Below are 27,907 nucleotides of genomic sequence, written 5' to 3' on the forward strand. Positions count from 1 at the left end.
AACTAACGCTAGTTTTGCCAGCAGGTGGGCGGCTGTTTTAAGCTACGGAAAATTTACGAAGCACGAAACATAAGAGAAAAATTGCGAGACCGTCAACAAACGAAATGTATTATCTTCCTTGCATACATTAGACTCTTTCAATGAGGATTTATGAACGTAAGCCGACAAGAACAATAAGCAGTTTATAGACAACCCGTCGTTGGTGGATGACGAAGATGATATGGGAAAACATACAATTTCGGGGTCTCGGTGGGGGCCTGGGGGAGGGGGGGGGGGGGGGATTTATTCCATAGGATGTTGATTAACAACACAATAAATGTGTGTTTACCCAAATAATAGGAGAAGTCAACAGAAAGGCAGTAGAAATAATATATTTTGTTAGAAAAAGGGAAACTGGGCGCGAGGGCAGAATGATCGAATAAGTCAGAAGCGTTTATCATTTGAGACGGAATGAATAACAGCAAACGATCCATGATGGCTTATAAGCATGTAATAATAAACTTGTAATCAAGCAGCTCAAGAGAATTTGGTTACATTCCCATGATGGAGATGTGGTGACTCGTCAACGACAGACCCATTCTATGCGACAAAAAGTGGCGTTTTTCGTCACAACTTTTTCAAAAAGAATGACAATCTTGGAATTGCGTTAACCCATCAGTCAGTGGGACTGATGCGCGCTGGTGTACTTCCGGCAGGTACGGCAACATTTGCTGACTTTGAAGTAATAAATTCCACACATGTGCTTCAGCGAAGCGCACAACTTTGAGTCCAACTTGTCCTGGCAAGCCCGCTGCCTCTCTAATTAAAGACCGCAAGACACAATTAGTGAAACAATATCAATTGGCCAACCCAAAGTTCTGATGCCTACCTTTAACCTCGTGCTGTATACTGTGCTGACTATGATGAGAGCGTGAGCAAGGATCGTTGGCGCAGCGCTGCCTTTGTCTCGGCTTTTCGAGCGCGTCGCATCCTTCAGTTGGCGACGAAGTGCGCCGATCCATGCACTGGGCCGCGCGGAATTGATGCCCTCCTCCGCACGTCGCACTGCAAGAGCTCCATGGTCCTAGACAAATCATTATATTCGGTTAGCCGCCAACCAAACTCTTTAGGCTTGACGGATCACAATGAGTTCCGTCATTGGATTGCGCCGCGCTACTACCTGGGACCCAGTCGACACACGGCCGTTCGGTGCAATTCATTGATTCGTTTGGCCTCGAATCCGGATTACACATGTCTTGCTCCGGGCATTTGACGTCTCGTTTTTTGATCCCCGATCCGCATGTAGAGGAACAAGGCGACCACGGAGTTAATACCCACTCCATGCACGGATTCTGTTGGCATTCAAGCAAGCGGATAAAATCCAGCTTTCGGCGCATTTATCATCTAATTAGTTAGATGGTTACCCTACCTCATTACAGGATTCAACGTCATCTGGTTTAAAGTCAGTGCAGAGGGCGTCGTCAACCAAAGTAGAGGTGGTCGTCTCGTAGCAACTAACATCGCGCACTCGGGTCCCGCCGTCGCACCGAACGGAACACTTGACCAGAAAACAAAACAAAACAAAACAAAAAAGAAGATGGCATTTTCATCATCTCTGTGAGCAACTTAACCCTGTTTTAATTAAGTCTATTCCCGCCCAATTACCCGAGTCCAGAGTCCAATTTTCCATTTGAAAGTGGGCTTGATCTTGGAAACGTCGATGGAAGCTTTAGATTCGTCCGGTTGATCCGACTGCACTTGAATCTTGGCCAAGAAGAGGGCGGCGTCTTCGCCGATGTGGATGGACATTTTCTTGTAGCTGTGGCCGCCCTGGAAGGCTTCGTCGGCCAGTTCGACATCGTTTGTATCCAATTCCGGTCTTGCCGACCCCAGAGGATCAGCCGTTACTATCTGCATCTCCATCACCTTGAGGTTCTCGGGCTGAATCTTATCTTCGACGTAGAAATCCGGCCGTCGATCATTGGCCACGCCGACGGTGCTGGGCAAAGCCGAAGGGATGAGAAGGTTCAGCATATCGTTGTTAATATCCGGCTCCATTAAATGGGGGCTGGCGCCCAAAAGGGGATCGATGCTTCGATTATTTTCTAATGTGCCATTGAGAGCGTCGCCACTCAATTCGGCGTTAAGGCATAGTCCGCGGCACTTCTGAATCGATTCCGGTTCGAGGAGATCGCGGCATTTCAATCCGCCATCGCAAAATACTCGTCGGAATTGGACTCCGTCGCCGCATGAAGAAGAACACTACATCAATCAAACGGTAAAACAATTAGGCAAATACAGTCAAACTCAATTTTGAAATCGAATCGCGGACCTCGGACCAAGTTCCAACTGTCCAATTTCCACAAATGATATTGCCACATTGACGCTCTTCGACCGGCTTGAGGGCCTGGACGCAAGCGCCTCCCACGACGCTGCAAAGGACTTCTCTTCTCTGAATGTCGCACGGATCTTCGCTGCACTGTACGAGTGGTACGACGGACAACAGATCATTTTTTTATAAAGAAAGTTTGAGTCGAGTTGATTTGATTTGACAATAGACTATAATCAATATAATACCTTGGACCAAGTTCCGGTTTCCCAGCTGGCTTCACCTGGACACGGTGCCAAAGGCTCGCAGGCATCTTCCTCTGTCGGCCTATCGTTGACCGGACAGTCGGCGTCGTGAAGGGCCATCTGCTCGTCATCCGAAAGAGAACGAACACAAATGACCGTCCGTTTCCTGAGTCCACGGCCTTTGCCGCACGTGATGGAACAGTGCTGCCAAGGGCCCACCCACCATCTGAAATCAAGAGACATCAACGAGATTGTTCTAGGAATTTCAACCAACTTTTCATTTTCCAACTAGGAGAAGTTGGTTTTTTTCTCATTTCGTCGAGTGTTGTACAATCAACAAAGTGCAGTCTGAGTGCCAAAGAAATTGTGCTAGCTAGGCATTGGCTTTTGCGTGACTTTCATTCATTTGTTAATGGATCCGACTTTTTGGATTTGATGAAGAAGAATGTATGTAGGTATACCTGGGCGGACACGATTGTTTGTTGCAGCTACGCGATTTCTCTTCCGGTTTCGCTAGTGCAGCGCAGTAAGTTTCCTCGACCAGTCCGGCTTCCTTCTCCATGCACTTGGGCTGAGACACCTGTTGGGCGAACGGTGCAACAACAAAACAATCGCGTGTCAAATTTCAATTTCGGACGATATTTTTGATAGTTCATCTGGCCAGAAGTACGGTACCTGTGTTCCACCCCCACAGGTGGCCGTGCAGACGGACCAGTCCATGTACTCCCAACGGAATTCCGGCGTCCGGGTAATGTTCTCATTGGCAACCGTGTATTCGTAACTCACGCCTGGATTGGGCACTCGGTACAACAGCTACGCATAGCGCATAAATAAAACCCGGACTTGATTAGATCGAATCATCATGTGTGAAATGAGCTCTTACCAAGAACCGGAGGTCTTCCATTGAAGGTCCGGGAATGTGAATCTCATCCAGCTCTTCTTCACGTCGATAATAAATGAGAGTGACCCCGGCTCGGTATTCACCCGACCATTGAACCGTCCTGTGAAGTAAATTAAATCAAACCAAAAATAGATCAAATAATTTATTAAAAAAAAAAAAAAAAAAGGAATAGCTAAAACAATCAGGATTGGTAAGAGACTCGGTATACCACTGGCCGTTGAGGTAATATTCGTTGGTCTCGACCGACTGAATGGCGATATAGTTGGCGGCTTCATCGGCTTCAACGAAGCGAATGTTTCGAGCTCCTTTGGGGATGACCACCATCTCGATGTAATCGATGCCATCGGGCTCGGTGTAGTTACCGCGGATGGTGTTGCACTGGGTGCCGTCGCCATGGCAAACTCCGCAACGATCTTCCTGAGCTTTCGAGTCGATTCCCCAGTCACAGGCGACGCGCTGCCACACACGAAATGAATGGAAAAGGAAATCGGAAGAAAAAACAAAAAAACAAAAGAGTAAAATACTATTCAAGCTATTTCTGTCTGATAAGAAAGAGGAGCTTGTCATTTCATTCGTACCCGACACACCCCATTGATGCACATATCACGCGTGCCGGGATTGCACGGCGTGCCGTCCACCACACTGTCCGAAAGCATGACAGAGAAGAATTGACCTTCTGGTTTGCAGTGCAATTGACACGGAGCACCTACACACACAGTGCAGAAAGTGCAAAAGGAGAAGGAGCGTTAAAAAAAAAAATAGATCCGGGATCCGCGCAAATAAAATAAAAACAAGAAAAGTTTCGTACTTTTCATTTGGACGGGCAGCCATGTGTGGTTTTCGCCTTTGTAAGGTGTCGCATCAAACGCCGAGCACTGCACGGCTCGATAACTGGGGCCGTCAGCCGGGCAAGGCTGCGAGCGGGGTGACAATGACAAAACGTTAAGGATTATTTGATGGATCACGGCCGGGGGGGAAGAAAAAAGAAAAGTGAATTCTTTGTTTTACTACTAATAGAAAATAGAAAGAGACTGACGTCTAAATTGCAGACTCGGTAACGTCGTCGTTCGCCCACGCAGTACTTGCCGCCATGAGCCGGAGCTGGATTATCACAAAGTCGTGCGGATGAAGCCAGACCGGCTCCGCATGTTCGGGTGCAGTCGGACCAGGGCCCCCATTCACCCCATTCGCCGTCAATCACCTGAGGTCTGTCACCCATTTGAACGCAGTGACCGTTACTGCACCACTATACAAAAAAGAAAAAAAGGACAAATACATGCACAAATTAGAATGGATTTGATTGTTCTAAAATTATGAGCGTCTACTAATTTGAATAATACGAATTGTACTCCCCCCCCACCAGCTTTTCCCTTGAGAGGCAGTGACAAAATCGTGAAATTTAAGACATTCTCAATTCAATGACGCGATTTCACCAAGTGGACGTAATCAGATCATGTGGGCGAAGATTTTTTGTTTGTTTTTTTTTTTTAGTCCAACTCACTTGCACAAAGTCTCCCTCCTCCTTTTTCTCTTTCTTTTCTCTTTCTTTTCCGCTGGGTCGTCACCCACGTTTAAACAAGACTCGGGTTCTTATTAGATTAGTGTCTCATATCTCAAAGTCAGTGACAGAAACGAGCTCCGACAAGCCGCTGGGCGAATAAAAGTTGAAGGAAAAAGAAGAGAAAAATCCCAATAGAGGAAACGTACCAAGTAAATAAAAGACGACGACGACGTGGGGGAAGTGAGAGAGGGCAAACGAAAAACAAACGCCGAGCGTATCTTTTCGTGTGTCGTAAACAGAAATTAAACACGAGCCTCGTTGTGATAGTTCAACCGGGCATATGAACCCGGGCAGACTTTTGAGCTCACAGTTTTCTAGATATGTACCCTCCCCTCGTCTTATTTAGTGTTTTTTCCTTTCTTTCTGGCTCACAGTACTGTTTTGGGAGGGCTGGGGTTTTACTGCACACTGAGTGAAACTGAACATGTGTCCCCCATGTCGTCTTTGATGATAAACTGATAGTAGTATAGCCTCGGTAATATAACAAGTTTGTTGCCTGCTTCAACACCAAACGGGGGGCGCACACATAAAAGAACTGGGTCAACTCCACAACAAATCGGCGGTGAACCGATAAAAAAAATGAGAAACAAGTTTGACGTGTGTGTACTTTATGTTTGGCGCAGGACGTTCCAGGAGCAGCCGGTTCCAGTCGGCTGACGCATCGATTATCTGGCAGCTTGCACCAAAGAGTTTGACACACCTGCGATTTTACACATTCATTAAATGTTTCAAAGTCCTTGGCAAATGTCATGAAAGGAATTGGCATTTGTTGTTTCGTTTTGTTTTTCACACCTCGTCCATTCCGGCGCAGTGCATGGTTTCGGGTCCGTATTGGAGCCGGCACTGATGATCGATGTTGTACATGGCGCCCGGCGGCAGTTCCGGATAGTGAAACTCGTGATCAGACGGCGAATCTTCCAGGCAAGTTCCCCAATTGCGATCGAGAAATCGGGTGATGTCCTTGCGCGAGCAATTGGACCAGACCAGAGGTCCGGCGTCTGAGCTGAGCTGTGGCGACATGACATGCTGATCCCCGGACAAGGGTTCACACCCGTTGGTCGGTCCGTCGTGATGGGCTCCGAAGCTATAAAACATTCATGTCGGGTCACATTTTAATGAAACTCTCACAACTCGCAGAAATAAAAAAGACGAAAACAAAAATAAAAGACATGAAAGCATCCGGCAAATGGCTACTGACTTGTGTCCGAGTTCGTGAGCCACGGTGTAGGCCAATGACAAGCCAGTGTCCTCGTTGACGCTGCACGACCGATAGGACTGGCACATGCCAGCTACTTCAGCCAGACCTGAGGAAAGAAAAAGAAGAAAAAGATACAAGACCGTCAACGAGTACCGTAGTAGCATTCAATTTGCATTCGAAAAATGCCTTCGCCTTTCTACCGTTCGGCAAACGACCGGAATATTAAGGATAAATACCTAATGTGCTGCACGGTTCGTTGACGCGGGTGCAAATGTTGTACCTGCCGGGTGTAGACAAAAGGCCAATGTTAAAAGAAAATAAAACAGTCAGAAAGAAAGAAAGAAAGAAAGAAATGCAAAGTAGTGGCAGCACGTAGACGCGCCAAATAAACGGCCAAGACCCTGGCGACATCAAAGCGGCCAACATATAACGACGCCAGCCCCACGAGCGACATGCTGGGAATTGCGAAAACAGGAAAGAAGAAGAAGATGCTGCTGGCGAGAATAATAAAAACCTGGTAAGAAGAATGGCCACGTCGTGATGGTTGGGATGGTCGTCCGTCTCGGGATTGATGGTCGCTTGCCACTTGCAAAAGCTCTTGAGCGTGTTGTCGGCGTGATGGCTGATGTCGAGACCCTCCTACGACACATACCCCCCACCCAAGTGTCATCAAAGCAGGAAAAAAACAACCCAAAAAGACAATATATGAGTCGACGTCATAAATGAGAAATTGAACAACCGCCGAATCAACGGGATCAGAAAATAAGGAAGGGGGAGGTCCGGGGGACAAAACAAAAAAATGCTATCGGCATTCCTCTCACGACAAGCCAATAAATAAGAGTGGGAGATAATAGACGTTACACTACTGCTGCCAGTGCATTATGAGGGGTGGATGTCGTTCGTGACAACTCCCGCGTTCGCTATATAACCAAAAAGCTTTGCGCAGCAGTAGTTTACATCCGTGTACCCAAAAATACATAATAACAATAATACTACTTACAAGGATATGACATACTATATCTAACTCATGTTTTTCTGCTGTATATTGTTATATGTGCGGATAGACATAACGCAGACTATGCGCATACTTATTTTGTTTCGACTCGTTGTTGGCCTGTTTCTTTTCTTTTCTTTTCTTTCTTTTGGTGAGGGACTTATTTTGGACTTTTTTGGCTTACCTCCAGAGCTTCATTCTCGAGTAACATGAGCCGGACCATGACGATATTGATGGCGTTCCCGATGCTGGCGTCGCGGTACAAAGCTGAAACCTGTCGATTTTTTCAGAAAAAAGAAAAAAAGAAAAAACAATTTTTCATTTAGATTTCCGTAAAATACAATATTATGTCCAGGGGGGACCCAGGACCCTATACGTTTAAGGTACAACAGTCTCAACTATCGGGAGAAAATCACGTTGCCATTATTTGGGTATCACCGACCCCGTTGGTAAACCAAACAGAGATTTGCCCTCTGCAACCTTGGTGGTTGTGTGTATAACCTACAAAACTACGCCGGAGCAACTCGAGAAGACGGAATTTTTTTCATTTTATTTTTTTTTTTTCAAAAGTCCTTCGGTGAGATCGCCAACTGGACGGGGCATGGAATGTTGGCATTTGCATGCCAGAAAGAACAACAAACCAGGATAAACAGGCGTGCATATTTCAAACGTACGCCCATAGCAAAACAAGGGGTATACGGGGCTTCTGGCTCAGGTCACCCGACACCCGTCACTTGAACTAGACTTATTTATTATTGGCTGGACCCGATGGAAATAAAAACGAAACATTTCCTATGCAGGATATTTCGGTAAGGCATATAACGCGTTCAAGTGTGATTATCAAATGTTTTTCAAATTGTAATTTCTGCGATGTGTCGTGCAAAATAATGAAAAAAACTGGGAGGAAATCTATACACTGAAGAGTGTTTTGAACTTGTTAACAGTGGCGCAAGAAGAGGATTACAGTTGATTGACTTGGAGATGGAAATGTATACGGCCGAGATCAAACGGAAGAATCGGGCAAGCGCGTCGCACTCACCACGCCTGCAAGTGATGCGCAATTGGAGAGTTTCAGTTAGCCTAGAGCACACACACACACACACACTGAGCGTGTGCGATATAAAATGCTGCTGCTCCTGCTGTGTAATATAGACACACCGAGCTGTATGGGACTACCATATGGGAAGGATAAAGTCTGCTGGGCGGAAGCTTTTCAGGCATTCCTGTTCCGTCGCCTTCCAGCGTCAAAATGATCAAAGCAATGACGGCCAAAGTGGAAAGTTTAGCAGATCCACGAGAATCCCATTAATGCGATTCCGACGGACATAAACTCCAAATAGTCCATTAGCTTGCCACTCGACCAGATAAACCGGCGGAAGGGTCCGGGAAGCGGAAATAGGAGAAACAAAAAAAGGGAAAAAATTACAAACGGGAGTCTGTTTCGTGGTGGGGGTGGATCAAAAAGTTTTTCGGTTAAATCCCCGGACACAAATGTGTACGATCCTGTCAAACGACAGAGAAAGAGAGAAAGAGAGAGAGAGAGAGAGTAGGAGTGCGTACGAACCATGTTCATGACAGTGAGAATGTAGGTCTCGATGTCTTCGTTGCTGTAGAATTCCGTCATTTTCTGGTCAGCTACGACCAGAGTCTCGACGTTGCGCTCCAAGCTGACGGATCGCTTGCGGATGGAATGCCGCTGACCCCTTTCTCCGGCCAGCTCCGATTGCGTTTCCTGCCACTTTTCTCGCTGGCGGATTGCCATTTCCACGGAATCTGCTCAACCAGACGTAAAGAAATACAAAAAAAAAGACATAAAGAAAGATATAGTAAGCATTTTGAATTCTATTCGAGTAAGCTATAAGACTAGAAAAAAAGATAAAAATATCTCTCAGACTGAAAGTCTAGGACTACTAGGACGGGAGACAAAAGGTGCTGTGCTTGAATCCCGTTCACGGATCGATCCGCTGAAAATTGGATTGCGATTCAACGGGGATTGATTCGCCAACCGGCTGACTCCCAAAGTTTCAATGCGCCTTTCTCTTTTATTGCCGTGTAACGCCATCATCGTTACAGATAAAAGCCTATCTAAGATATACCCTGGGCACCGTTGGCGATCGGCGACACTATTATCAATAAATGTACGATGCACATTACACAAGCCGGCCATCACCGAAGAAGTGCGGTGAGTTATTCCGGCGCGAGTCGTCGTCGTCGTCTTCAGTGGTGGTCTTATTTCTTTATTTTTTAACCATCGAGGTTTGCATTAACTAACATTCTATGCCACCTCATTCAATTCAAGGAAGGAATCTAATATTCAGAAGAAACGCTGCCCGTCGGCTAGCGGAACAGCTGGCCCGCCATTTCAGCTTTCAACCCGGGTTTGCTTTTCAACTTGGCAATCATCAAACTTTCAGGAGGGAAATTTCGGTGGGGGCTTCAAACTTCGAACGAACCGGTGCAGATCGAAAATAGAAAAGAAGGACATAACGATCTCATTTATTACGATGCGGGTGTGTGTGTGTGTCTACTCTGCACACACACATGTCTGTACGTCGTGTGGTGTGATGAGTAAGACCCTCCGGGCCGCCCAGCCCTTTAGCTATCGGCAATGACCGGACGGCTGTTGACGTTGCAATATGTATAGCCCCGACTGTTGTAGATTGGAGGATGACGGCGATCACACGCGATCGTCAAAATGGGAGAAAAAAAAAACCAACTTCTTACAGCATGCAGGTCGTAAAATATCCCAAGCCGGCCCAAAAAAAGAAACAAGGCGAAATCAAATATTGTGGCGATATATTTCCTCCTTGGAGTGTCTCCCAGCACCAGCGGAAAAAGGAGGAAAAAATAAAAGGGGGAATCCATTACCGACTTTGATTACATCGTCGCTATCGAGTCCGGAGATGAATAGAAACTCTCCCAGGGGCCGGCCGGCCGGCCCCATTCTATATTATTGCGATATATTTTGTTCCGCTCTAGGAACTAAACAAAATCTACGCAGTCACCGATGACGAAGAGAAGAAGAAGATAAAAGACAAGTTACCGTCATTGCCGCAAGTGCCGTGTCCGTCGTCGTGGCCGTGGCTGGCCTCCTCTTCGTCGTCGGCCGCGCTCAGGGCCGATCTCTTGTAAATCAAGTGCGGATGCTCTCGTTGCTGCTGCTGGTCGGCGCTGGCGTTCGGATGTCCTTTGATCGGCTCGATGATGTACTCTTCGCCGCCGATGGCCACATAGCCCGTCTGACAATGTCCAGCAAAGTGGCGAACATAAACAAAAGGGGGGAAAACAAAAACAGATCGAGGAAATTAGACCATCATCATTCGTTTAAGGGAAAAAAAAAGAACAAAAAGTTTTGGTTTCTTTTTTCATTTTTAATTGTTTCCCTTCTCGGCCGGCAACAAAAGAATCTCGACCGGCCACTCGGCCAGCCCAAAAGGAGAAAGAAGAATTACGAATCCATTAGACTACGTAGTTATACTACCACCTAATGACTTGCAGCTTGACTTGCCAACTTCTTTTGTCTCAATTATTCGACCGTATTCGACCGGAGACTTTGCGAGTCGCCTCCATCCGGGCGAAACGGCCCGCACACACAATTACGCCAGCCAAGAGCCCGCAAACAATTAAGAGACAATTACCGTCAAAGCCATAAATAAAACGGGGGGCCAGTCAAGTCCAAATGGGAAGGAGAAGAAGATTGAACGGGACAATTTTAAAAAAGCATAAAAACAATAATTTGTTGTGGACTTGATGCGCCATGCAGTCGCACTAATTTCCTCGCCCTATCGTCACTGGCGTTCGTGTTGTTTTCGCAGCCGATGCAATTGCATTTCCAGCCCGGGGGGCCGGGCAAAACACACAGTCAACTTGATTAACTCAATTGACGACGACGAATAAGACGACGGCATGTGTGTGTGTGTATAATATGTGTAAGCTGATGTCATTATTCTTTTCCGTAGGAGCAAGTCTGCCACGTTCTTATTGCAGTAGCTACTATGTCTCATTTTCATCTCTCTTACGGGCCATCCCCAATTTTCGTTTTTCTTTTTTTCTTCTTTTTCGTTCCTTTCGATTGACGTTCTATTTGTCTTTCTTATTTCCCTAGTTGGCATGCGGCTCTGGTTTCAGGCTCTCTCAAACTTGGATTTTTCTTCTTCCACCCACACATTCTCGGCGCCCAATTCACGTGACACCGGCAACATACAAAGTCACGTTCCACGAGTACCGCCATAGTCTCATCTCAAAGACATTTAGGCTTGTTCTTTTGTTTTACTCTTGTCAATGCGGCGCGTCGTAAAGTGAACTATATGCCCTGGATTGTGACGGTGAAGTGTGTCGACACTGTCGCCGCCGTCGCCGTCGCCGCCTCCTCCTGGGTTCCGCCCGGCCCACGCAAATTGATTATTCCGTCACACGACACGTCTTCTTCCTCTTCCAGTCCGCCAAGCTTCCAACGGCCCCAGGTTTCGCCTAGCTCTAATTTGATTTCAAAGTCATTTCAGCCCCCAACACGTCTCACATTACCTGACGGCGACGGCGCAATTTCGATGGGAGATTTAAGTTGATTGTGCCCTATATGCACTAGCTAATGCAATATTCATCGAATATCGAGTCGAGTCGGCTAGATGTGAGACTGTAAAATACGAAATGTCACGGTGAACTTGTTTGTGTTTTGTTTTGTTTTTTCCCTTTTTGGTATCAAATAAAAACAGTTCCCAGGGAACGTTCTCCATTTTGAGAAGGGGACGAAGTCAAATGTTGACCCAACAACCGGAATGAAAGAAAAATCTAAAGCAGATAGCTGGAAATAAAGCCCCGCTGTCTCTTTTTCGAAAAGAAATCAGAGCGCCAGTTTGTCCATTTTGCCATATGCTGATTTTCTCATGTTGACGACCTTGTTGACGCGATTGGGTGAAATTTTAAAACAAGAGAATGTCAACTCGAAAAATAAAAAAAGAGAGATGACAAATCAAAGCGATGAGAAAGAGAAAGTTCCCGAATCAAAAAACCAACATGACGGAAACGCCGCCGAACAAGACAGCGGCGGCGGTGGCGGCAGCAGCTCTGGGATTTCCTTTATTTGGTCTATAAATGTTGCCTATATAGTACGACGGCCTTCAACTGTCTGCGCCACTCTCGATCGTTTGCGATGTCCATCAGCGAGCCCTGGCTCATTGGCAGTAGCCAAAAGTGGGATGAAGACGGCGGCGGCGTCTCAGGGAATAAGAGTTGAATGGGGCCGGCCGCCGGCCCGTGATTATCCGTACAACCCCGAACCGCGAATAAGAGGAGCTCTGTGTATGCTGCGCACAGTTGCGCTTGTTTTTCCCTTCCCTCTTTCTTATAGGGGAAAGAAAAACTAGAAAACTAGAAATAAAAAGTTGAATTCAAACTGCAGTTTGAGAAGGACATGAATAAAAGAAGAAGAAAACTCGGACACAGAGACGCGTCGGTAAATTTTTGATGTCTAATGGACGCTAAAAATAGTCATAAATAAATCAGATAAAAATAAAATGCCAAGCGGAGAACTGTGTAGAAATGTATAGAAAAAGAAAAGAGAGAAATCAAACTCAGCAGGTAGATTATTGCGATGCCGCCCGGCTGCGCGGACTGCATCGCAATGAGCCGCTTATTCACGTCACGGCGGCGGCCAACGGGAGAGCGACGATTTCGTTCCGCTCTCAAAGTTGGTTGGACAAAATAAAATGAAATATAAGAAAAGAAAAGAATCACGATCACGAAAAAAAAGAAGAAAAAAAACTTCATCCCTTGCGCGTCTAAAAAATAAATAAAATCTGATCGGATTTGTACACGTTATCCGAGATGCTTTCCTCATATCGTCTCTTATCCCGGCGTGAATTTTTAAGAAACGATCGGGAGGAATAACTAGACAAACACATCTGCCCCCCCCCCCCCCACGCACCTGTTTGTTGAAACGTGACGCGCCAAAATAAATTTCCAACGCAGCCCAGCGTCGCCGCAAGAATAAAATGAAATAAAATAAAGGCGAGTGTAAGAGAATCAGCGGCCGGAGATATCGACTAAGATTTCGCATTGTGTGTGCGGCTGCGGCGCGGCTACTAGCCAAACACACAGACACACACACACGCGGCGGCAAAGTGATCTGGCCATTAACCGACAAAGCTCAACTGCTGCCTTTGCCAGCAGCTCGGCGATTAAGTGGTGCCTTTATGCAGACAAGCGCATTTCATCCCCACCCAATCGATATGGTTCTAACCAACGCACACAAGAGAAAAAAAAAGAAGATGCGTGCTGCTGACTAAGGAGCATCAGCATAAAATTAAAACAAAACAAACAAAAAAGAGATTCCTATTTTTTGTTTTCCCCCTCTTCAACTAAAAAGAAAAAAAAAGACAAACAAAAACATTCAATCTCCTATGCTGGTGGTTTCACCAAGACTGTCTCTTTTTCTCTTTTTGACTCTCCAGTCAGTTCACGGGGGTCTTTTTTCTTATAGACACTCCCGAAACCTTTTTTTTTTTCCTTCTAGAATCCTTTTGTTTTGATTGTCTACCTCCTGCGTCTCTCAGCCTTGTCGTGGGATAATACACGCAAACACACTATGTTATGCAAGTGGCATGCAAATGAGGATGACAACGGCGACCCTCCAACTCTTTTAAGGATACACTGGAAAAAGGAAAAAAGGAAAGAGAGATGATGCAAATCTTTAAGGACTATTTCGCCCCCACCAAAATAGCTTTTGTTTCTCTTCTTTTTTTGCTCACAACTTTTGTGAATATTCCCGGGTCTTGAGGTACGAATAAGGAGCCAAACGGGCTCGGATTCAACTGGTTGCTGAAGGGACTTTCAAACGGGACTCGATGTCTATACACAAAGAAGGTAAAAAGAACGACCCACGAAATCCCGGTTTTTTTTTTAAACAAACAAAAAAATCCACAACGTGAAACGGATGTGACATGATCCGATGTAGTCGCATAATTCCATGCTACTTCTTTCTGTCGAACGCTCGGGTGTCACGCGGACTGAGGAGATAAGAGATAGAAAGAGAGAGAGAAAGAGGAGAAAAATAAGGAAGAAAAATGATCTGAAGGTGGGCCGATCAAAGCCAGACCATCTGCTGCCTTCTCATCATAGCCGACCAAAGTATACCGTAGGTATATACTATATCTATATTATATATACACTCGGTGCGGAGACTGGGCATTATACACACTTGCTGGATTTAATATAGAAGAGAAAAACAACTTTTCCACCAGCCTCGCCAACGGAATATCTGGCTATATTTTTCCCGCTTTCATTACTGGACGAAAATAAAAATAAAAAAAGAATCAATACAATGGTATGGGTATTACTCTTATCGACTAGACTGGCCAGAGATGAATTTGGGGTCGGTGCTATTGGCATGAGGAATGATATAAAAAATCATCTCTCGTCAGCGACGATAATCGAACATGTTTTTCGGCTTCTCGAAGGCGGGCAAGTCCGGCAAGTTGTTATTGTATGCCAAGAGTAGACCGAGCGAGAGCCTCAGTCCGATTGTTTTCAATTCGAATGTGATTGCATTACACCGCCGTCGAATGTTGCCAAGTTACCAAGGACGCCCGCGCGCGTGTGCCTCCGAGATTGAACAAAAGGAGAGAGAGAGGCTGACGGCAACTTTCCGGCAGTATAGACCAGCCGCCCGCTTGAATTACGTACAGATTAAAAAAGAAAGGCCGAATCAAAAACATCTTTTCAGGGTGGGCGGCATCCCTCCGAAAAACTACACTGTAAGGGAAACCCGGGATAAATTGGAAAAGAAAAAGAATCGCCGTGTACAATATATATTTAGTTGATATTGTTTTATGGGCGAATAAGAAAAACTTTTAGGTAGGAAAAATAAGGGGAAGAAAACTGTCGAGAGTGGCCATGTTCTCCCGCTGTGCCTCTGACATAAAGTGACTTGATGGATACTCGGAAGCCAAAATATTTAAACGTAATAAAATCGCAGCTTGAGACTGTCTTTCCCTCTCCTTCCCTATATACGTATAAATATATCGCGTCTGGCACTATGATGGGTTCTATAAACATCGAGGCGAAAAACAAAAAGAAGAAGAAGGAAAACCAACAACCAGGGAGGGGAAACGCCATTCCAATTTTTTTTTAAAAAAGAAAACAAAAAGGAGTCGAATAAAGTGAAAGAATTCACACACACACCGGGGGTGTTGTCGCGCAGAGTTTTGAAGGGGCTCTACAGTACACACAAGACATTCCGTAAACCGCAGCAGTGTCACTAATTCACTATGCAGACACGCAGAGTGTGTGTATACACACACACACATACACGCATGCACGCTAAGGTGATGGAATGGAAATTGCTGGTCAAATATGTAAACAAGATACGGTCGGTGGTGGAAATTTATTATTTTTTTCTCGGCTGGCTGGATGGCTGGATGGAGCTTCTTATTTAACGAATAGATGGGATAGAGACTCATTGATAATTAAGAGTGCTGAAAAGAGAGACTCAACTCGTTTTGGCTCATTTTATTTTTCAAAGATGTTTTCTGATAATATTTCAGTGTGTGTGTGTGTGGGGGATGACCTCGCATCCTTAACAGCGATTCATTGATATTCCGGAATTTTCTCTCTCTCTTTACCCTGGTCTTTTGGCTGTGACTGGATATTCCCTTTCTCTCCGGTTCTTATCTCATTTGCAAGTCATGCTATGCACGTTTAGGAATCCCCCCCCCCTCTTCCTCCACCCGAAATAATAAAGCCCCGTCTCTTTTCTCACTCGAGTCATCACAAATCACAAATCAAAGCGGAAGAAAAGAAAACAACAACAACAAATCTAGTCGTCGCTTTCGTTGTCTGCCAAGCGACGTATATAAATCAACACTGATTTATATAACGTAGGTGATGAAATCCCCAGCACAACACCGTTTGCTGCGTGCGCCCGTAGTTACTAAATAAGAGTCAGCTCGACTCTAACTCCCCCTACGGGGGGAACGCATATATGAAACAAACAAACACAGCGGTAGGCTTCAACTAATGACCGGCTTATACACACACATACACAAAGTCCGGCTGACTGTTACACAAAAGAATCTCGAATGGAGAGTGAGGAGGGGGGGGGGAGAGAATAAATAAGATAACGGGGACGTATATAATAATAATAACAACACACGAGAAACAAGTATCTACGTGTTTATGATAGCGATGAAGCGTGTGGTAAGTCGGTGATTGTTTTCAAAGCCGTGAAACATGTTCTTAAAAAATCCTGACGCGATTAATTCGAAACTGAAAATTCGGTACGGACGAGAAAGGAGCGCATTGAAAAAAGAAAATTTAGAAAATAAAAAAACATCGTCTTAATAGAGCTTTATAGCGGCCAAAGAAGCGGCCGATGATGGATCGTCGACAGTTGGCGCATACTGAAAAATAAGAACCGAAAGGGCCGGCAACCGAGAGAGAGAGAGAAGGGCCGGTATCATCCTCTAGTACCCAATTTGGCTGGGTGCGTGGAAATATGACATCATCGGACATCATTGGATCTGCCGTTTATGGTATGGCTGAAAAGAAGAAGAAGAAGAAAATAAAAGAGGAATTACAAAAAGGGAAAGAAGAAAAAACCTTGGGGAAAACAAAACAAAACAAAAAAAAACGATTTTCGCTAAAATTGATGGTCGGCCGCTCGATGCCACGAGAAGAAAATGTGAACGAACAAATGAGCCAACCACGTACCGGCTATGTGCGTGTAATATCCAAGCGGGAAAGCATTCCCCAGCGTCCGCCAGCAGCCCTGCTTTGCGCACGATATATACTGTATACACACACAACAACTACGACTACTAGTAGCCTTAACAACTAGTGAACCGCATCTTGGCTCTTGATTAATCATCCGTGATGGCCATCTGACTGCTGCAGCGCTATAAGAACATCAGGACGGGCGGCGGATGATAAATAATCATCTCTTTTATTTTTCTTATTAATAGAAAAAAAAGAAGAAGAAGGTAAAAGACAAGAGAAAAATCTTTTAAGGAGAAATAAGAGAAGGCCGGCCTGTCAAATCGTTCATCTACGTCCATTATGTAACTCCATCCATTTTTATTTAGTTTTATCTTTTTGATTTATATTTAACCCTGCTGGCTTGTTGTTTCATCCAGCCTTATTAAGTCTTAGAAGTGACCTGAACACACGAAAAGGATATTAAGGGCGTGGCAGTGACCTGGCTCTATAGTCTATTCCACCTTGTCTATTATCTCTTCTTCTCTCTTTTTTCGTTTTCATTTCTCCCCTTTTCGTGTTATTCTTTCACCTCCCGTGTAGCGTCGACGTAGGTTTTGTCGCCGTGGCGTGGTAAATCACGGGGATGAAACAGACGAAATAATGAAACTAAATGCCGGCCACCGTTCAGAGTAAAAAAATAAATAGGGGGAGAAAAAAGAGAATCTCGAGTCAAACAATACAACAGGAACGCAAACAAACAGCTGTCGCAGTGAATCATCCTTTTTTGTTTTGTTTTGTTTTGTTTTTCTTTTCATATCCTTCCCTCCCATGTCTATTTCTTAAGCTGTTACGTCAGTCTTGACCGCTCACCAGTTCTGGTGTCGCCCTTTTGCTTCTCGGAAGGAAAATGACTTTGAATCAAAACTGATTTGGGAAAATGGAGAAACAAAAAAATGAAAACGACGATTGATTCAATCAGGTTGATAGTTCATTGGTATAGAACTATATAGGCAGGCAATATTTCGCTTTCCTATGAGGGTTTCGAGTTCTTGGCCGCGATTTCTTATTTCTTTCGGATCTCTCCGCAATGGGCCGGCCTTCGGTTCTTCGCATCGATTGAATCGGAGCCGGTCGATTTCAGGGCCGGCTTCTTTGATAGTTAATCGAGCGCGGATGGTGGGTAGTCACAAATATCCCGACTGAGTGAAAAACACACACGGGGGAAAAGTTGCGACAATTTGAGCTGATAGCAGCCATTAGGAGCTTTCAATCGGCTGGCCGTCGCGTTGAAATGAATTCAAAATATTCGGCAGAATAAAAATGCCGAGATTTTTTACGATTGCGAAAATCTTGGTCATTTCAATGCGATAGCGATAGTCGAGATATTAAGAAAACTCGTTCAATTTAAAAATGTTTTTCTTTTCCTTTTAATTTATTTTAATTGAAAAGACAAAAAACTTGTTAGCCTTACCCTTCGGGCCAGTTCAGCCCTTACAGTTTACGTGTGTACAACGATAATGGGAAATTTCAATTGAAAACAAAAAAATACGTTCAACCTGCGATGGAGGTTCTTACTGATTGCTTAACGTCAACCCTGAATATGTAAAACAATCCACTCTCCTTTTAGTTTTGTTTCAAGCCAAACCAGGAGGGAATAAATCCCCGAAGGAAACAAAAACTTTGGTGAAAAAACTTTTAAAAAATCGTCTGACATGCAAACAAGCGCGAATTTCTCCCAGCTGATCTGTGTGTACGCTATACACGCATTTGTATAATTTCGTGTGTATATCAGTTTCGCTCGGGGCTCGCGATTATTTACAACATTCACCGAATTTCTTTTCTTTTTTCGCTCGGCGATTATACTGCAGCTGCTGTGTTCCAGCATTGGCGAGATATAGAGAGAGAACTCGGGTGAATGAAGTGGGCGATGGGGCGGATGGGCCTGTGGCGGCGGAAGCACAATCACAAATGAATTGCTCAAGGAATAACCCAATTACGGCGGCGCCGTGAATCACGCCAAACAAGCCGGGCGAAGGTCTATAATCTAACCTTTGGCATTTTTACGACTCCACTAAGGAAAAAATAAAATCAAATAAACAGTTGCGGCCATTGTTTTGTTTGGAGTGATTCGAATTCGACGAGTCGTGTATGTATAATACACATTTGGGAAAATAGAAATCCAAACCCCACCGAAGAAAAAAAAGAAAACAAAACTCGAAACTCAAACTCAAATAAAAATAAATAAAATAAGAAGAATGTCGACGACATGTCCGAGTAAAAAGGGAAAGCTGAGCTGATATCCATGAATGGAGCACACAGAATAATAATACGAGGGAAAATGATTTAAGAAACAAAAAAACAAAAAAAGAAGCAGAATGAAATCGGACATTCCCAGCAGCTCGTTGGTTTTATTCTTTATGTTGCCCTTATTTCTTTCTTTCTTTCTTTTTCCTCCCCTTCTGCTTTCTTTCTTTTTCTTTTTTTCTTTTTTTTTCTGTGTGATAGATATGCACATGACGACAACGTCTAGATTGATGGATGTGGTATTGAGTTGAGAAACGAGACCCGGACTCCCGAGACTGGCAGAGAGAGAACGAACGAACGACGAAGGAAAGAAAGAAAAAAACTTCTTTTTCGGGCACCAGCGATTCAGACATAAGAAGGGCTCTCCTCGACGACCCAAGTTTTGCATAGGACATGTTACGAAAAAGCAGCCCAGCTCTCGCTTCTCCTGTTCGTCATTATTGTGATGCAAAGTAGTCGGAAGGAGGAACCAAACCAAAAGGAAATAACCCCCACCAACTTTTAAAAAAATAAAAAATAAAAAGTCTCAGCTTTCTTTTGCTGAAAATCCTAACGGAAATATGAACAACGATAGCCCCCCGAAAGTTTATTTCTTTTTTTAAAGAAAAAAACAAATGCTTGTCAATAGAGGCGATACACTAGACTCGTAGCTCTCTGTGTAGTTATGCTACACATACACACATACAATGATCCCGCCTTTTGAAATTGCTGCTTTGCGACACACGAAGCACAAAGGGCAACGGAAGAATGGGGAGCTCAAGTCGCCGACTTGAGCGACTCGTCGTCGTCGTCGTCGCTGCCCCGTTTTTTTTATATAGTCCCGCTATCGATTTCCTATGTGTCTGCCTGTCTGCCTGCCTGCCTGCCTGCCTGCATACATACATGCAATGCGAGCAGCACATATGTCAGGCGCGGGACAAATGGAAACCGGGGGACCAGCAGGCTTCTCTACTTCTTCGTATTCTTATTCTTCTTATTCTTCTGCCGTTTGATCTTGGCAAATCCCTTGAAATATGAACGAGCAAATAAATACAAGTCTGCAAGGGAGATTTTGTGTGTGTGTGTGCGCGCCACCATTGTCTTGGCTTGATAAGCTCTCATTTGACAATTTAAACGTCGTGACGTTATTAATCATTTTGCTTGCTCGCCCGGCCTCATCTTTCTACTAGTCAAAGTCTCCGGCCTCTACGACAAGGTCCTCCTCCTCTGGGCTACCATAATTAGTTATTCACTAATCGAGGTAGGAGACACGTAAGACAGACGCAGGGGCAGCAGAGGATGACTCAGGAGGGAAAGTAATTGCTTCGTCCGGCATGCCAGACAACTTTGCCATTTTCTTGTCTTTCCTCTTTTCAATTTGATTCTTCGTCTTTGTTTTTCTTTCTTTTCGAGCGTGTGAGAAGATCTCCAGGAGCAGTCGTGACGACGAGTAGCGGATTGCAGCGGCGCGCCGTGCAATATGTACATATACACACACATGCCCCAGTGTTTATTCCTTCTCTCTCTCTCAACGCCACGCAGCAGAGGACCCCCCCGGCACGTCAGACTGGGTGTATCAACATTGGAATATGCGTACAGCACACTATATTTAGATATAATATATATATCAAATGGAAATGGAATACAACCCATCTTTCTCTCTCTCGTTTCTCCAGACGGACTGATTCTTTTTTGTCTTTGTCCACTTTCTCTCCTTTTTGTTTTGCCGCCTACTCTTCTGCTTCGTCTCTCTTTCTCTCTCGCTCCTGAATCAGGAGCGAGGAAAATATCTACGTAGGAGCTTCTTTCCTCTCTCTCGGGTCTAGGGGCGCCTTCTGCTTCCGTTCTCTCGGGTCGCAGTGCAGCTGCCGTTTTGGCCGAAAAACCATTTTTTTCGTTTGTTTGGTTTTTTCGCTCCCGCCGTTTTTCCGTGTGCCAACTCGACAAAGTAGGACCGAAAAAAGGTGGAAGTATAATAATATTCAATAAAACCATAAACGAATCAGGGGGGGGGGGGCTATTTTCTTTCTTTGTTGTCATAGAGCGGGCGATTTGGGCAGGAGAAGTCCTCCAAGCGAAATGAACGAAAAAAGGAGAATTGGCTTGTGCAGGCAGAGCGGCCCTGATTTATTTTGATTTGACTGTGCCAACGGTGAAAGGAGAAGGGAAAAAAATCGTTGGCCGTCGATCGTTTTATTGCCATTTCCTCCTTTTCACGAACGAACGAAACCCGACGGGATATTGTGTGTCGTAGTGAAACCGTAAGCAGTCCCGCCCTATATCCGATTCGTGCCGGGATGCATTTGACCATCGATGAACCACCCACTCTCCCTCCTCCCACTCGAAAGGTCGTCGTCTCTGATCAAAAAGAAAAAAATCCGACAACCGCCGCTCGACAACTTTCATTTGATTCCGCCCTAAATGTTTTATTTCAACCCCACCGCTCCATTTCTCCGTAAATTCGATAAAGATTTTGAAAAAAAAGAAGAAAGAAAGAAAGAAAGTGGAATGGAAGAAGCGATGGAAATCCATCACGACGGACAAGTTCACTTGACCGGAACGGTGCCTACGCTTGATTGAATTGACCAGTCCACCCCGAGTCTATACGGTGTAAGGAGGAGTTGACGAATCGAGTCAATTTGATTGCCAGCGATCCAGTGTGTGTGTGTGTGTGTGTCTTATTTACTTTCTCTACTTTTGCGCACTCAAAGAGGACCTCTCGTGTGTTTTCAGATGACGACGACGACGGCGGATTGTGTTTTGAGCGAAAGAAATCGAGTTTGCCACTTACCAATCCGTTGCAGGTGGAGACGGCCACTGTCGACTCGGGATGTCCTTTGACTCGGCCGATGTAGTGGCATTGTTTGTGCCTGGCCGGCGCTAGTCGGTGATTGGTGACGTTGCGTCCTTGGCGTCGCTCGACGACAAAGGCCGACGCCAGAAGTCGATCGTTGGGTTTCAAATGAAGTTGCCTCTCACGGCCGGACAGATCCAGTCGATAGTGAACGTCGTCGCCGTCGCCGTCATCCACTTGGCGTCGACGTCGCCGCTGCCTGCGAGACGCCCCGTCGTAATGGTGTGTCAGGTGGTGACTCAGCAGTTGCCCTTGCTCCGACACTTTCCTGGGCACCACCACTTCGTAGTCAGCCAGACGTTTCACCAAATCAGCTAGACACGAAAGAAAAAAATGAAAAGATAAAAAGATAAAAAGAGAGAGAAAAAAGGATCAAATTCTGATTCGAAATTGAATTCCATCCATCAGTTCAATACGGCCGTCGACATTTTCAAGTCATCAACACACGGTGGGTGGGTGGGGGGGGGGGGGAGGAGGAGGCAAAGTTCGTCTACATCCATCCCGCCATGTCGGTGGGGCATCAATAACGCTTGATTGTCATTCCTTTCCCTGATTGGTTAGACCGAATTCTTTTACTCATTTCCCTCTCCCGACTCGCCCACACACGACTAAACGGGATTAATTATGCGCTAGCGCATCACCCCCCCTGACAGATTCTCCAATGCAATAGAATTCCGATCGGGAATTTCATTTATCGCAACTCATTATGTGAAATTCTTGCAAGATCCCTGGTAATTTCCCCCATCCGCCCTTCATCCGCACGGTTAAAAGGAAGCCGATTCCCCTGCTGCATTCATTCCAGTGACACAAGCGGTGACGCCATTATCAAATTATCAATTGATCAGGAATGAAGAAGAAAAGAAAAGAAAAAAGGGACGGTAAAAAGAAACCAGACGGTTTGTAATTGAAAACGTTCCGCAAAAAACGGGATACATCGTCATCTGATTTCGTCTCATTGGCGTCCAACAAATCAAATTGAAATCCTATCGGAAGAGATTTTTCAATTTCATTTTGATTCGACGAGAAAAATCAAGAAGATGATGAACAGAAATATAATCCCCTTGACTTTGTATCCCGCCGAACCCCATCAAACGCCCCCCCCCCCCAAAAAAAAAAGTTTTGTGGCACACGGCAAAAAGAGAAGAAAGAAAGAAAGAAAGAAAAAGGGCCAACAACGAAAACCTTCTTCTTCCTCTTTTCCTCCTTTGTGTGTAGCGTCGAGACCACAACAACAACTTATACGACTTGACAAAAGGTTGATTCGCGCACGTAAAGGCCGCGCCCCTCTCTCTCCGTTGTCATTTTGTCGTGTCTCTGTTGACCAGGGGAGGCTCGTGTCAACTCGGCGGTGTTTTACTGTGGTTGCACGTCACAAAGAAATGTTGTAAATAACCGATGGCATCCGGACGGAGGAGGAGGGCTCTTATTTTTCTTTTCTTTCTTTCTCCCCGGATATTAATGATCGTGCCGATTGCCCGGCTCGCTGTTGAAATGGGGTGATAACGCGGGAAATAATGGTGGGACGAAAAGAAAAAAGAATAAGAAGGAATAATTCAACTTTTCTTTCCTATTTTTTTTCCTGAAACTTTTAAAAAATTGAGTTGCCCACGAGGAAAACGTTCCCATAGAAAAGGTCGTCGTTCCCTGCTGGGACATCGTCCAGCAGTGAGAAAGAGAGAGAGAGAAAAAAAGGTGAGGTATTACAAGTATCGTCTATCTCTAATCTTGGCGTGATCAATTGGTCGACCAATCACATTCACACCTACACGTAAGCGCTGCAGCTTGGCATGATTGTAACCATGTTACCGGCTACACAGGATCTCTTCCTGATGGGATCCTGGCCCTAGACGATGCGTCAATATCCCCCAATCAAATGCGAACGCAAATCTCTTTCCGTTTATAACACTCGGCGATTTATCGGAAGAAGCAAAGTTTTCGACATTTTCTTGTCGACAGAAATGATCAAATCCTTTTTCCTTATTTGCTTAATCATTTTTTTCTTTCCTAAATAGATTTTTTTCTCTCGGGTGTGTGTGTTGTCTCTGAGGGAAAAAAAATAAAATAAAAAGGGCAAGATTTTTCGATGTTGTTGTTCAGATATTTTACATGCACGCGAAGAACTCCGGGCTGGATGAGAACAAGATTTGGAAGAACTCTGTGTGTGCATAAACCTACACACACACAGAGAGAAAGACCCCACCCACATCTAACCAATACGCTCACGCAAGGCATAATACGATAAAGAAAATGGAAATCATCCTAGTTATAAAAGGTATTTTTCTTATCTCTGCTTGCATAAGACAAATGAAGTAAAGAATCTACTAGCGTGGCAAATTAAGTTGAAAAAAAAATGAAATTAAACAAAATTAATGATTTTTCGAAAAACGTAAATATGAAATAATTATTAGTTTTTTGGCTTTGAAAAGATATTAACTAGAAAACATTTGGTTTAAGACATGTTTAAGTAGTTTGAGTAACTTCACCAACGAGAACCACAAAGTGACTTGTTCACATGAATTATGTTGGACAAGAAAACTGAGATGGCTCAATTGATGCCTTTAACTAAGTCTTCTTCTAATTCGGCCATGGTGGCCTCAGTATGGCCTCTGACAAGAAAGAAAGACTCTCCAATGTTCAATTGTCTATGTCTGCCTCTGCCAGCTTTTAACATTATAACATAATTGACACTTACATTTACGAAATTAAGACAAACATACCTGCCAGAATAGTAAAACTTCAGTTTTGAATTGCACAAACTATTTCCTTAGAGATTTTATCGATAATTTCTAGTATTTTCTCACACTTTCAGCTTTTCCCTCCAAAAAAAGACGTTTCATGTGTCGTTTGCTAAATTGTAGTGTGCAATCTGGGATGCATGTGCCAAATTGCCAAAATGAGTCGAAAACTGACAGTTTTTTTAGAAATTATTATTGAATTTTTCCTTTTATAAAATTAAAAATTACTGGGTAAAAAAATAAATTAAATAAAACTTATAAAAACTAAATTAATCGAATGATTACCGAATATACAACCAAATAGATATTGGTAAAACTAGATAAATTTGCAAAACGAATCAACGTTCGAATATTACTTTCTGAGTTATGCACTTATGCCCGACCTCCTCCTTCGCTGGACATGATCTTTTTTTGTTGGCAACATCCAAAGAATAAAGAAAAAGTTGATGAAGAGTTAAGGAGTGTTAAATAATGACCCCGAGAGGTGTACGCAACTCCCCGTGTGTGTTATTAAACCTCTTGGGTTTTCTTTCTCAATAGCGCAAGGACGTAAATCAAAAAAAGAGTAAAGAAAGAAAGGGGAAAAATAAAATAAAATAAAATAAAATAAAGCGAAAGAGATGAAAAAATAAGACGAGAAAAAAAAAAGATGCGCGTGAACGATAACGTGCTGCACGCGTCAGCGGCACGCAGAGGGTGGCAGGCGATCCCGCCCATTCACCGTGCAACAGTCTGCTCCTCTCTCGTTAGACGCTCGACACCGTCTCTTGTCGTCGTCTCTCGTCGAAAAATCCCTACCCGTCGGGGGGGAACACACACACACACACACACACACACCATTTTTCTCATCTAATGCGATGAATCATCATCATCGCCACCCTCTTTTGCGCTGAGCTTTTCCTTTTTTCTTTCGTTCTCCCGTTTCTGTTTCATATCCTATAAGGACATGATGACACCAGTCCCGACTCTGTTTAGGAAGGAGAGTTCTCTCTTTAAAAAGACCATCAGCCACAGTCTGTAGTGTGTGGTGCCTAATACATCGGATCAATCCCATGATGGATTACAAACTTACGTCATCGCTACATCGTTTTCTCACTCATCGTATGGGCAACTCTATATCCCAATGACATGAAAATTACTGGAACCAACATACAGCTAGAGGGGGGAAAAAACAAAACTCAATGATGACATTCGTTCCCCCCATTTTTGGGTAACTTGTATCATATTTATTTTATCTTTTCCGTCTCTATAGCTTCTAAATATCCTTTCCCTTTTTCTTCCTTTTTTTCCCTCAAAAAATCCGGAAGGCCGCTCCGGCTGATGATAGATAAGATACAGTCGGGGCAAAGTCGGAAACCTTGGAATGGCTGATGCATATTGCAAATATATAAATGTGGCCATACACTATAAAACTGCTATCAGCAAACGCATAAATGCATAAAATGCATAAAGAGTGAAATCAACCCAAAAAATCAGACAGAAAAAAAGGCCAACTAAAATATTTAAAAAAAAAAAAGGAATATTACATGGCGAAGAGATTTTTGCATTGGCGTGAATTGTTAGTGGGTTGTTGTTGTAGCCTTTAGTGTATACATAATAGTCTGAGAGTTTATATAGATATATAATAGCACAGCACTGACCTTGATGAACATCGTCGAATGAAAATGGCACAACCGGAATGGCCGCGATGACCGACACGAAGCAAACGGCGAACGACAGAAACACTGCGGACCTCATTTTTTTTTTCCTTTTTCCGTTATTTATTTTTCTCTCTTCTGTTGTTTGGGTTTGCAAGTTGAGTTTCGTTATCGTTGCAACGGTTCTTGATGACAAGTCTGATGATAAATATATAAATTTCTCCGCTTGGCAAAAATAAAAAAGAACTTCTTTTTCTTCTTCTTCTTCTTCGTGTCTCGTTCAAAAAAAAGGGAAAAACTGACGGCGATCGAATTACATCACTGCACTGTTCGAGGGCGCTTGATCGACTGCAATCAGCCACCAGTTAACAACCGACTGCCCCCTTCTTGACCGATAATGAGTCACTTCAATCACGAAGCCGAGAAGACGGGCGAGAAAACGGGACTAGGTTAAAGCCACTCACCACAGAGCGCGTGGGACAGGCGGGGGCCCAGCGCACGCCAAAAAAGAACGAAAAAATAAAACAAGACGGGCCGATAACAAACAACAATGAAGGAACGAAAATTTGATTTAAAAACCAAAAAATTGATGAAGAGAGAAACTGATGGAGAGGATCGAAACCGATTGATGGCGTATTTTGTGTGTGTGTGTGTTGTTGTTGTTGTTTAGAGCGTGTTTGTGTATTCGTTCGCCTCGTTGTTGTTGTTACAGGCAATGACGGACGACTCCCGACGATCACTCTTCACTGACGGGATACGAGACGGTCAGAAATGGAAGGCGATTACAAAACAAACGAAAAGTTCAATCAACCTTTTTCGGCCTGGGAAAACCAAATTTGTATGAAATCTGGCCAACGATGGAGAGAATGAAAACGACAAATTGGCTTTATCCGAAATGAAGAAGAATCAACGACGTGGATATAATTGCGTCTGTGTGTTTTGGCGTCTGCTTATGTGGTGGTGATGGAGGAGGAAGAAATAACAAACTTGTTTGGCGATTTTTCGTTCCGAAATGAATAAGATTACAAGGGTCGGCAGTGAGAGACGAGAGAGAATAGCGTCTAGAGCGAAGGACAGAGCAAGTCCAACTGGAGAGCCATTCACGAAGCGCGCGGGATTATATACCTCCCGTCCGTGTGTGTGTGTGTGTATATCTAGACAGAACGGCGGTGGCTGCTATTACAAGCGCGCGCGCATAGTGGTGGTGGTGGCGAAGAAAAAAAAAGTAAAACGGACCAGCGCTAACAAGTGATCGCCCCCCTTTGGTTTCTTCTTGAAAAAAATCAACAATAGAAGGGTAATTTTGATAGCTGAGCCTCCAAATTTGCCTTTTTCATTTCAAAATAACCAAAACAAAATAAAAATAAATAAAAGAAAAGAAAAGAAGAAGCTAGCATCTCAACCACGTGTTACGATGCGCTGGGTATAGATTGCCCCAGAAAACTTTCTCGGGGGGGTATATTACAACTTTAAGAGCTCTGCTATGTAATCCCCCCCTAGT

The 27,907-nt window shown here is 44.2% G+C and overlaps 1 protein-coding gene across 1 annotated transcript; it reads right to left on the minus strand.

Annotated features, from left to right (window-relative positions):
* Nucleotides 1–81: 81 nt before the first annotated feature.
* LOC124343124 (A disintegrin and metalloproteinase with thrombospondin motifs 7-like) lies at nt 82–27,510 on the minus strand. The gene is made up of 24 exons (XM_046796261.1): nt 26,410–27,510; nt 21,972–22,348; nt 10,251–10,446; nt 8,772–8,980; nt 7,392–7,481; nt 6,728–6,852; nt 6,450–6,493; nt 6,214–6,319; nt 5,808–6,099; nt 5,623–5,715; nt 4,491–4,700; nt 4,263–4,368; nt 4,033–4,160; nt 3,663–3,910; nt 3,437–3,554; nt 3,229–3,366; nt 3,015–3,133; nt 2,557–2,779; nt 2,312–2,458; nt 1,645–2,241; nt 1,409–1,537; nt 1,160–1,331; nt 869–1,063; nt 82–798 (listed from the first exon to the last, which is right to left on the minus strand). Exons 1-24 carry the CDS (start codon nt 26,504–26,506, stop codon nt 659–661), a joined length of 4,299 nt encoding a protein of 1,432 aa, XP_046652217.1. The 5' UTR covers nt 26,507–27,510; the 3' UTR covers nt 82–658.
* Nucleotides 27,511–27,907: the final 397 nt, after the last annotated feature.

Source organism: Daphnia pulicaria, chromosome 6 (assembly GCF_021234035.1).
Source record: "Daphnia pulicaria isolate SC F1-1A chromosome 6, SC_F0-13Bv2, whole genome shotgun sequence".
Taxonomy (NCBI): Eukaryota; Metazoa; Arthropoda; class Branchiopoda; order Diplostraca; family Daphniidae; genus Daphnia; species Daphnia pulicaria.

What these genes read in the sequence shown, in the direction of transcription:
- LOC124343124 (XM_046796261.1), bottom strand. Translation starts at nt 26,506, where the DNA reads ATGAGGTCCGCAGTGTTTCTGTCGTTCGCCGTTTGCTTCGTGTCGGTC. An exon ending in TCGAGAATGAAGCTCTGGAG is followed by an intron (nt 6,853 to 7,391) that starts GTAAGCCAAAAA and finishes TATGTGTCGTAG; the next exon opens with GAGGGTCTCGACATCAGCCA. An exon ending in GCATCAATGGGGTGTGTCGG is followed by an intron (nt 3,911 to 4,032) that starts GTACGAATGAAA and finishes CGTGTGTGGCAG; the next exon opens with CGCGTCGCCTGTGACTGGGG.